Source organism: Protopterus annectens, chromosome 14.part0 (genome assembly GCF_019279795.1).
Source record: "Protopterus annectens isolate FY-2018-M chromosome 14.part0, PAN1.0, whole genome shotgun sequence".
Classification (NCBI taxonomy): domain Eukaryota; kingdom Metazoa; phylum Chordata; order Ceratodontiformes; family Protopteridae; genus Protopterus; species Protopterus annectens.
This window is the reverse complement of record NC_056748.1, coordinates 62821519-62832057: the sequence shown is the minus strand read 5'-3', so window position 1 is coordinate 62832057 and position 10539 is coordinate 62821519. Positions and strand designations below refer to the sequence as shown.

Sequence of the window (10539 nt, the reverse complement as noted above, 5' to 3'; positions counted from 1 at the left end):
CTGTCTTCCTGCAGTATGCCTTATCTTGCTTACTGCTCAATGTTAGTGTATTGCTCTTCAGTTTTTCAGCCTGCACTGAAGTAATATACAATGTCATCTAAATGGTAATTTTTGTTGGTTAGGGGCTGCACCACAGGTTTGATTATTTATTTGTGTTTTTTTTTTTTTTTGAGGGTTGAGTACTGATCTCTGTGGACCTTTTTCAGACTCAACCTGAGAGTACTGACTGGTCAAGCAATTTGCTCAGAGGCACACAGTTAAGCAATGGAAGCTGAGGAAGTCAAACCCTGGTCCACTGGACCACAAGAAACAGCACATTAACAACTCCTTAAATTTTTGTATCAACTACTAGACATGGTTCTCTAGTCTTTTCTGCATGCAATTTCATGTGATACAGCCTTGTAATCCACACAACCAATGGCAATGCAACTACAAGTCTGTCTGTAATGGTTTGTGTGTACTAACACTTTTAATACCAGGTGGTATTCAGTGCTCATTAAAGGGGTGCTGGAGGAATATCAGCTTAACAATGAAGGAGGCTTAGTAGTTACATGACTCCAGAGTCTTCTGGATTGGGGCCCCCAACTTGAAACTTGCTGGGGGCCCACAGAATGTTAACACTGAACCTGGTCATATGCCCCTAATTTTGCCTCATATTGTCTCTGGTGTGTGTATTTATCTATATCTATATACGTACACAGACATATACGATATATATATATATATATATATATATATATATATATATATATATATGGGTTCACTACATATGACCGAAGCCCATTTGACTGAGACCAAATGACCGAAAGTTCATTTGACCGAAAACCCATATGACCGAAAACTCATTTGACCAAAAAACAGCACTGGCAGGTATATGCCCTGTTCTCCACTGTAGTGCAACCCTGGGGTGAGAATATATTGTTAGGGGGGTGTGGGGGGCATAGCCTCTCACATAACTGCAGTTTATGCACTATTATATACATGTGTATCCATTAAAATGCATTAAAACATATATCAGTAAAAACTGGTTGCAAAATGTGGGGTGCTGTGCCCCCCCCCAACTGTATATTCTCACTCCAGGGTCGCACTACTGTGGGGAACAGGGCATATACCTGCCAGTGCTGTTTTTCGTTCAAATGTGTTGTCGGTCATATGGGTTTTCGGTCAAATGAACTTTAGTTCATTCGGTCTCAGTCAAATGGGCTTCGGTCATATGAACTTTCGGTCACATGTAGTGAACCCATATAGATATATATATATATATATATATATATATATATATATATACTTCAACTTTGTACTTTTAACTTGTTAAACTTTTCTATAACATGTTTCCTTATTACTTAGAAAATATATGTTGATCAAGACCTGTTGCTTAACGTTTTAAGTGAATTGGAGTAATATTTAACAATTGTCTCTGACTGGTGGTGCTTTGCTGCCCCCCCTCCATTATTTTTGGCTTTGTCCAGATTTCTTCAGCAAATAAGCTGAGAGGTATGGAAATGTGATAAACGCAAAATAAATAAGGTTTTCACCTCAGCTCTTTTCTCTGTGTGGGAATTGAACCCTAAACCTGAAACACTACACCTAAATCAAAAATGTTATCCTAAGTAAAAACCACTAACCCTGATCATATTGTAACAAATAACTGTAACTAAATTATTTACTTGTACGATTAAGTTTGCTTACGTCTGAGCACATAACTGTTACGCATACAGATATACAAATATATTTGTCTTTTGTAGTACACACGCTTCAAACAACACTTACTACACTACAACTAACCACTGCCAGAATTGCAAACGGTTGACAGAAATCAGAATGAAATGACGGAGGGCTATGAGCTAAATATAGTGTTGCCATCTTTTCAAATGCCTAAAATGGGACATTTTGGGTACAAACGTCAGATTTTGCAGGGCAAAACATACCCACAGCCAGTACAAAGGACAGTACTTCACCTTTTTGCTTAAATAAAAGCTTATTCTTGAAGCATTTTAATTGCTTATTCTGTTTCTTATAACATTTAGGGGTTTCAGATACAGAATGGCTATTTTATGCAACTATTACATAAAATATAGGAAATATTTTTGTCCTAAAATCTCAGGACATTTGCCATTTTTTTTCAGGACACAACTGTCCAAAGAGGGACTGTCCCTCGCAAAGTGGGACAGGTAGTAACCCTCTTGATTTTAAACTATTACACTTATTTCACTTTTTCAGTAAAAACTCTATTAAAAACTGAAAGGTTAAACGTTAAAACGACAATTGAGTTCTACGTACAACACAATAATACATCCTTATAAATCCACGTGTGTTGTATGCGTTGCTATAGAGATTGAGAATTAGGCCCCGCGTTGAGGACCACGTAGGGAAGCTTACTTTACGGCAAGTGTCGCAGAGATCGCTTACTGTTGGGTTGGGTTCGGGTTCCTGGAAGATGGTTGTAAAGTGGTAGATCTGTGTTATAACTTTTCTCATCTGAACTTCTGATTTGGTTGCTGTTTGCTGAAACATGATGGGTTTTGAACGCCGACTGAGGGACAAATACCAGCGGGCAGTTGTGCTAAGTGAGCGGGAAGCGTTGACAGACCCCGAAACAGAGCCTTATCGTTCTAAATACTCCGCCCGTGAGCTGCTGCAGGAGATAAAACAGGAGCTCAGGCAACGGGAGGGTGAAGAGGCCCCTTCGACAGAACAGGATGATCAGCAGCAGGGTGAAGGGGAAGCGGCAGCATGGGGTGGCGACCCACCGGAGGACCTGTTAAAGCTTGCTGTCATTGAATACCAGCTGGGTCTGAATCATGCCGAGACTGAGGAGCTGGCTGCTGGGGAGGAGCACCTTGTCAACTGTTTACGGATGCTGAAACCTTACAGGTTGTCACCCAACAGCGTGCTGGTGGTATTGGATGCACAGGTATGAATGACAGGATGCGTGAAGGCAAACTAATATAATGTTATTCGAGAGGAAAACATTTTGTTGTAACCATGGGCACCAGGTGGTCAAGATCCAAATGCGTACATCAAATTAAAAGTGTAAATATGGGTTTGCAAAGCATGTAACAGTGTCCAGAGTGATGCATGTCTGGTATGTTTTATTAATTATTTTGGAAAAAAGCTTTTTGTCATTGATATGTATATATGATGTATTTCTTTATATAGACTGCGTCGTATAAAAGAATGTTATACTAAGATTAATAGTGCAGACCTAGCTCATGCAGACAAGGACACATCTCAACAGAAGCAGGGACACTTTTAAAATCTTATTATTAGCTTGAGCCATTAACTGAAAAAGTGTGTTTGATGTAGTACACAGTTTCTGAAATAAAACAAGTCCATAAATGTAATTGTCATTATTTAAGTGTAATTCATCATCTCCAAAAGTCACCTGTTTTAGGAGGGTTTAAGAGGGACAAAGCTAATGAGCCAAAATCCGGTACATTCCTGAAAATCGGTGACTGTTGAAGGGTATGAATACAGGAGTCTCATGCACAAGACAGACTCCTGTGGCTACTGCTGGTCCTTGAGGTGGAGGCAGCATTTTGAATGTTGATGTGTTATTCCAAAACTTATGACTGCACTCCTTTTATAGGCGGAGAGCAGCATTTTAAAAGTTGGTGTTAAATTCTGTAAGTTTTGGGTACACACTTGACACAGATGACAGCACAGGTTGCAAACATTGGACAGCAGAGATGGCAACCACATTTCTGATGCCGTTTTTTGGAGTATTTTGCCTTTATAATCAGATGAGATTTCTCAGGGCAGGTCACGTTTACTGAGTTTGGTGGACCTTTTTGAAAAGATCACTAAAGCGGCGAATGAAAGTGGCTTTCACATGGTGGTTAATGCCTTCACCTCATAGACACAGAGTACAGGGTTTGATTCTGAACTTGAGTTACTGACAGTTAGCCTAGTGTTCACCTATGAATACTATGTGCATATCTTTACAGTGTACAGAGTATACCTCAATTCATTACTCAGACATTGTAGAAAAGCAAAATAAACCGAGAATAAACCCCTACATCACTTACTGGGCTACCAACTGTGTCACAGGATGCAGGAGATCAAGTGGGGAAGCTACCTCTACTAAGAGACAAATCACCAATGGAGTCCTCCAAGGTTCTGTGCTGGGATCTGTCCTGTTGGCATCTATTTCTTTAAAGTCAGAGCCAATACCAGTAGACCCTGGCTATTTAGTTTGTTTACTGGAGTAGTATACTTTTCACAGTAGACCGTTTGCAGACATAGCCTGGGTAAATAGATGTATGTTTGCAATGACCACAGGCTAGGAGCAGTCTTTGAATCCTCAGATGACTTAGCCATCCTGCAGGAAGATTTGTCCCAAATAAATAAATGGTGCTAAAATAGGGATCTGGAACTAAATGCCAAAAAAATGCATTATTGTATCCCTTGGGAAGTTGTAAAGGAAAACACGAAGATCAATGCACGTAAGGTTCAAGTAAGGCACCCTTTATTACTTGCAGCAAGGAGACAAAGCATGTGGGTACAAGGTTTGCCTGATTTTCCATGGTTCAGCATGCTGTTCTTATACAGTTCTGTGCATGTACACAAGAAAATATTGTTAGTTTAATTGCTGACATGGTCTGAAAGAAGACATTGTTAGATTTACTGCTGACATGGTCAGAAAATTGCTGTCTTGCAAAACATGTTTGAGAAACAACCTGGCCTTGGGCTAATTTCAGCCCTCCTTTGTTTCTTACATTTCTTCAGCTGTTAGGTTTTCTGCAGCTGCACAAATTTCACACAGAACAAGCAGAATAAACGTATTAATTTCTTTTTAACCCTAAATGCATCTAAGCTTGCACGTTGCAGTTATACATTTTCTTAACAGAAGTCATCTACCCCAGGGAAACTACACATTGACAAATATGGCCCTAAGGGTTGGCCCAGTTGTTTGGGATTTGGGAACTTCTATGGACATTGACCAACTTTTGACCAGCATGTGCCCAGTGTTCATCAGAAAGTCCTTCCATACTGCACTGCATATAAGCAAAGGTGCCTAGATGTAGTGATGTCATTGTTCCTCTTTACTTAACCCTCATTAGTTCAATTCTTGAGTATAATGCCCCCTTTGGCATATGTCTGTCCAGACACATGCAACAGTTAGAATTCCCAGAGACATACCTTTATTATAAAGATGCAAGGCCTGAACGATATGTTCTACGTGGACTGACTGAAAGCCCTATCCCTATAATCTCTATCCTCTAGACTGCTAAGAAGTGACCTGTGTCTAGCATGCAAGGCATCCTCGACTCAATATTGATTATCTTACTGCATGCCATCAAGTCGTATGTCATCAGACATACTCTGTCGAAGGATTTAAACCAGTTTTACCACATCAACAGAACAGTTTGAAGGGACAGGTGTATGTTGCAAAGGATACCACTGTTCTAGAACAGACTCCCCATCCACATAAAACAAACCTCATTCTTATCTAATCAAGTGCAGCTTGGATCTATGGATGGGTAATAGAAAATGTGCCCCTTGTGCTACTAGTGGTTAGAGATGGCTCCTTCATACTTTATCCCAAGTGTGTGTGCCCTCAAAATCTGTTGTATGATTCCAGTTATTCTCACTGGTGAAGATATGTTATTTATCAACCATGGGTTGATTAAGGCCAGTCTAATGTAAAATGAGAGGTTAATTTAAACACTAAAGGTGAAATTGGTTGGGCTTAAAATGGCCTGCAAGGGCAGTTGGTCTAGTATTACCTATGCACCTGTAACAGCAGACCTTTCCTCTTCGGTCATAACATTGCATTTTTCTGCTGGCTTATTGCATATCTGCACACCAATACATTTGCTTGTATTGGTGTTAGGGCAGGGATTGGTGTTAATCTCTTCTAAAACCCATTCATCTACTAAAGGTGTAAATTTGCTCCTTGGCTATAGAAATAGAAGTGGTGCAGGCCCAATGGCTATCCAGGAGCTGTTTCTCAGTGACATAAATTTGGAAAGTGCAATTTTCCATCACATTGCAGACACCTGTTCTGCAAAGGTGTCACAAGTTCCTTTACTTTGGCAGCTTTATTATGTATTTTTTTGTAATTCATGTGTAACAATGAGTGGGAAAGTTGAAGGGAGGGTGGCAAGATGCAGTTATTTAACATTTTGTTTTACTTGTAGCAAACTTTAATCACTGACTTTTTTTGTGTTGTTACTAACAGTTACAACAACTCTCATTAGTTTTTTTTTTTTTTTTTTATTTTTGTGTGAATTTTATTCTTTTTTTTTTTCCAAATTAGATTGAAAAGTAAAAATAATTAGTGTTGGTTATTCTTACCTGACAAGTGCATCTAATTTATTTGTGTTCATTTCCAGAAGAAAAAGGTGAATTGCACCCCTGGTGATACAGTCACGGAAACATAGAAATTTTAAATCAATTGTGCTAGGAGGCCATTTATACCTTACCAGTACCAAGCATAGACCTTAGCTTCCTTTTCAAGGAGGAACAGGTCCGTCATAATTTATGAATGACCATCCAGTTGTCTAGCTCCCTTCTCCAGGAAGGTAGTAAATCACACTGCTTAATTTTGAGAGTGATGTTTGTTGAAGTGAAGTCCCTCTATCTCTCTGCTTTGTATCAATCGTTTGAGTAGACTCAGGTCTCTGATATTAGCATTGTAGGACTGCTGGATTGATGAAGGTGTTGGGGGTTTTGTACTTCTAGATTCCTTATGGCTTGGTAAGTGAGATACATATCCCTAAGGAGTTTATATGATACTGAATACAGGGATAGAGCTTCCAGTCTGTCCGGATAGCTGGGATTTTTAAGCCCTTGGATCTTAGTTATGAACCTGGGTGTTTCTTTCCACTTAATATGTAGTGAGATGTAACCGGGGGGATGCTGGTGGCTTTGTATTCTATGATAGGCCTAATCTGTGTAGAATACAAGGAGGTTATGACTTCTTTTGATCTTCAATGTATACCTTTTATAATGAGTTGTGAAACTTGAAATGAATTTATAACACCATTTGGAGCATGAACGAGAGTGAACTGTCTACCCGTGTTCAAGATCTCAGTACCCTCTCCTCTTGAAGTGAGGTGTTACCTATTTAATAAGCTGGAGAGATGGATGGCTGTGTTCTACATGAACTACAGAGTGAACTGGCAACCACACCTGTGTGCCCTGTTCAGTCACAGCCTCGCCTCAGGGTTTGTCCCTACTAAATGATGCACTGCTACAGTCATCCCTCTCCACAAAGGAGGAACGACTACAGACCCTGGGAACTATCGCCCCATTAGCCTGACAAGTCTGATATGCAAAGCTATGGAACACCCCATCATGGACCTAATAAGCAAGGATATAGGGAATCTCCAAACTCTGGATCCCACACAGTTTGGTTTTGTGAAGGGTAGATCATGCCTGCTCAACCTGGTCGACTTTGTTGAGTCAGTCATCAGCACTGTGGATGAAGGCAGGGTGGTTCATGCAGCCTACCTTGATCTGGCCAAGACCTTTGATACCATTCCCCACTCAGGAATTCTAGAAAAACTCACTAATCTAGGCATCAACCCCTATATCACTATGTGAGCTGCAAACTGGCTCACAGGACCCACAGTGTGAAAGTAGCTGACTCCAAGTCAGACTGCCAACCTGTCACAAGTGGAGTCCCACAGGGTTCAGTCCTGGGTCCTCTCCTGTTTGGTATCTACGTCTCTGAAGTCCAGGCCAACACAAAGGGACTCTGGCTGACAAAGTTCGCAGACTATTGCAAGTTGGGAGCTATTATTCATTCCCCAAGTGATGTTAACATCCTACAGAAAGGCCTCACTGAGACCAACGACTGGTGTCAGAACCATGACCTTGAGCTCAATGCCAAAATGTCGTCATCCCCTTTGAGAAAAACCTGGTTCCCATGAATTGTCACATCAGTGGTAGTCCACTGAACACAGGAGGAGTTATAAGAGATCTGGGAACACAGGTTGACAGCAACCTCTCTTTTGACCACCACATTGCCTCTGTGGTCAGGAATTCCTGTGTGGCACATCTCATTACTAAGGGTTTTGCATCCAGGAAGAAAGAGGTTATTGTCTCCCTCTACTCTTCCCTCATTAGGCCAAAATCATTGAGTACAATGCCCCATTTGTCATGTACCTTACTAGACACCTGCAACAACTGGAGGGTCCGCAAAAGTACCTCACAAAGAGGATCCTAGGCCTTAAACATTTGTCCTATATGGACAGACTCAAAAAAAAAAAAACTCCCAACTATTCAACTGTGTATCATATTGTCTACTTAGAGGCGATCTCTGCTTGACTTACAAATCCATGTCTGACCCAGCTCTGTTAGAAATGCTACATCTAAAGAAATCCCAATCCGTCCGCACCACATGCTCCAGAGACCTCAACTTCATTACCACAGTCAATAGAACAAGCTGGAGGGACAGGTTCGTAACCCAGAGACTGCCCATTGCTATGGAACAGACTTCCATACATGTCAGAGCACCTCACTGGCCCCCTTCAAGAGAAATCTTGATGAGTGGATGGGAAGTAGAAAATTCACCCCGGAGATCACTCCAGTGGCTCTACTCGAAAGAGGCACTGGGAACTAAGGTCGGGTGACACGATGCCAGGTTAATCCTATGGGCAAGGCTTGTAAAGGCTCCAGGGCCATTAGCCTAGTACACACCTATGAGCCTATGAATGTGTCAGTATTGCACTTGTTTTGCTTTTAAATTGAGTCTTCTTTTAATACACCAGTTATTAACAAATGTCTGCTCACGTTGAAGTGCTTGTATGTCGGAAGTGGACTTAAAGATGATGCCCAGTTTACAGTCATCCACAAAGTTAGTTAAGCAGAGATCCTCTTTTGTAATTTGGAGATCAGAGAAGTAGAAGCTGAAAAGTAGTGATCCCATTATGGATCCCTTGGGGAATTTCACTGGTTACCTTCATGCATTCTGAAGAAGCATCTGTCACCTGCACTGTGTGGGTTCTGTCCTTCAACCGATTTACCATCCATGTAGCTACTTTGAAGTCACTTTAGAGTGCATTTAGTTTTTTATTGTGTTGGCATGATGTATAGTATATTATACAATGCCTCCCCTAAAACGTGCACTCTGATTGGCCAGCCCAACCAGCGTGCCCATTGTAAATCCCTCAATATACTAACGGAAAAAGGTCCGGTCACCCAGACTTTTTCCGTTAGTATAGAACACTGTCTCGCTATGTTAAAAGAGTTTAACATAGCGACACAGGTTTAAAAAAAGCAACAGAGATCTACGTTGCTTTTTTTAAAGCTGTCTCGCTATGTTAAACTCCTTTAACATAGCGACACAGTGTGTAAAAAGCAACGGAGATCTTGCGATCTCCGTTGCTTTTTTTTAAAGCTGTTTCGCTATATTAAATGGGTTTAACATAGCGAGACAGCTTTAAAATAAGCAACGGAGATATCCGTTGCTTATTTTAAAGCTGCCTCGCTATGTTAAACCCGTTTAACATAGCGAAACAGTAAAAAAAAGCAACGGAGATCTTGCGTTCTCCGTTGCTTTTGCTCAACTCTGATGTACTGCGCAGGCGCGCAGTACATCAGAACTGCCGCAGAATACCAGACAGCTGCGGAAGGGCAGTAAACAGGCATTATACAATGCCATTATTTAAGAAAAGTAATTATTTCTTTTCTTAAATAATGTCATTGTATAATAGCAATAACCCACATCTGGGTGTGGGTAATGCTGGATTTACCCACGGTTGGCCAACCGTGGGTAAATCCAGCATTACCAACACCCAGGCGTGGGTTATTGCTATAATATGCCTTGTTAAGATATGCCGTATGGACAGTGTATCCATTGCCTGTGACACCCTTTCAAAGAAATTTTGCAAATTACCAAATACATCAGACAGGGCCTAGCCTTGACAAAGTCAAACTGCTGGAGATCAAGTCTGATAAGATTTTTTCTGTCTGGTATGATAGGTTCCGTGGCAGATTGTTGCTGTCTGTGCTGATTGGGTCTGTTATGACAGGTTCCGTGGCAGATTGTTGCTGTCTGTGCTGATCGGGTCTGTTATGACAGGTTCCATGGCAGATTTGTTGCTGTCTATGCTAATCGGGTCTGTTATGACAGGTTCCATGGCTGTGCATGTGAGACTTGTCAGTCTGATAGGTCTATAATTTTCAGGGCCTACTGTGGAGCGACTCTTGTGAAATGGCATCCCAGCAGCTGTATGCTATACCTTGGGGGCAATGCCAGTTGCTAGATTAAGGAGTGAGTCTGCGTGTGCTTGTTTAATGCTCTTTATTAGGCAGCAGGGCATCCTATCAGGTCTCACATAGGATTTATTTATTTTTTTTAAATATGGAAAGTACTTTTAATAAATGTTTTTGGTGATAACTGAAGTCAGAGACCTTCATGGATATACAGAGTTTGTATAGTTGTCTCTGGGGTGAAGTTTGCATTGAATGTTCACTGGATGAGAATGGTTTTAATTTTGAGTACTGAACAATATTGAGTGTTTTATTCTTTATCCTTTTAATGTAAGTAGTGAAGAGTTTGTAGTTCTGTTTAGCTTCCAATGCTAG

The 10539-nt window shown here is 40.9% G+C and overlaps 1 protein-coding gene across 1 annotated transcript in view; it reads left to right on the top strand.

Moving 5' to 3' along the window:
- The first annotated feature begins 2372 nt into the window (after nucleotides 1-2372).
- LOC122788868 (kinesin family binding protein) overlaps nucleotides 2373-10539 on the top strand; it is a 338092-nt gene continuing 329925 nt past the window's right edge. The window contains exon 1 of the mRNA XM_044055773.1: nucleotides 2373-2914. Coding sequence (XP_043911708.1) covers nucleotides 2513-2914 — 402 coding nt within the window. The 5' untranslated portion in view covers nucleotides 2373-2512. The remainder of the gene's footprint in view (nucleotides 2915-10539) is intronic.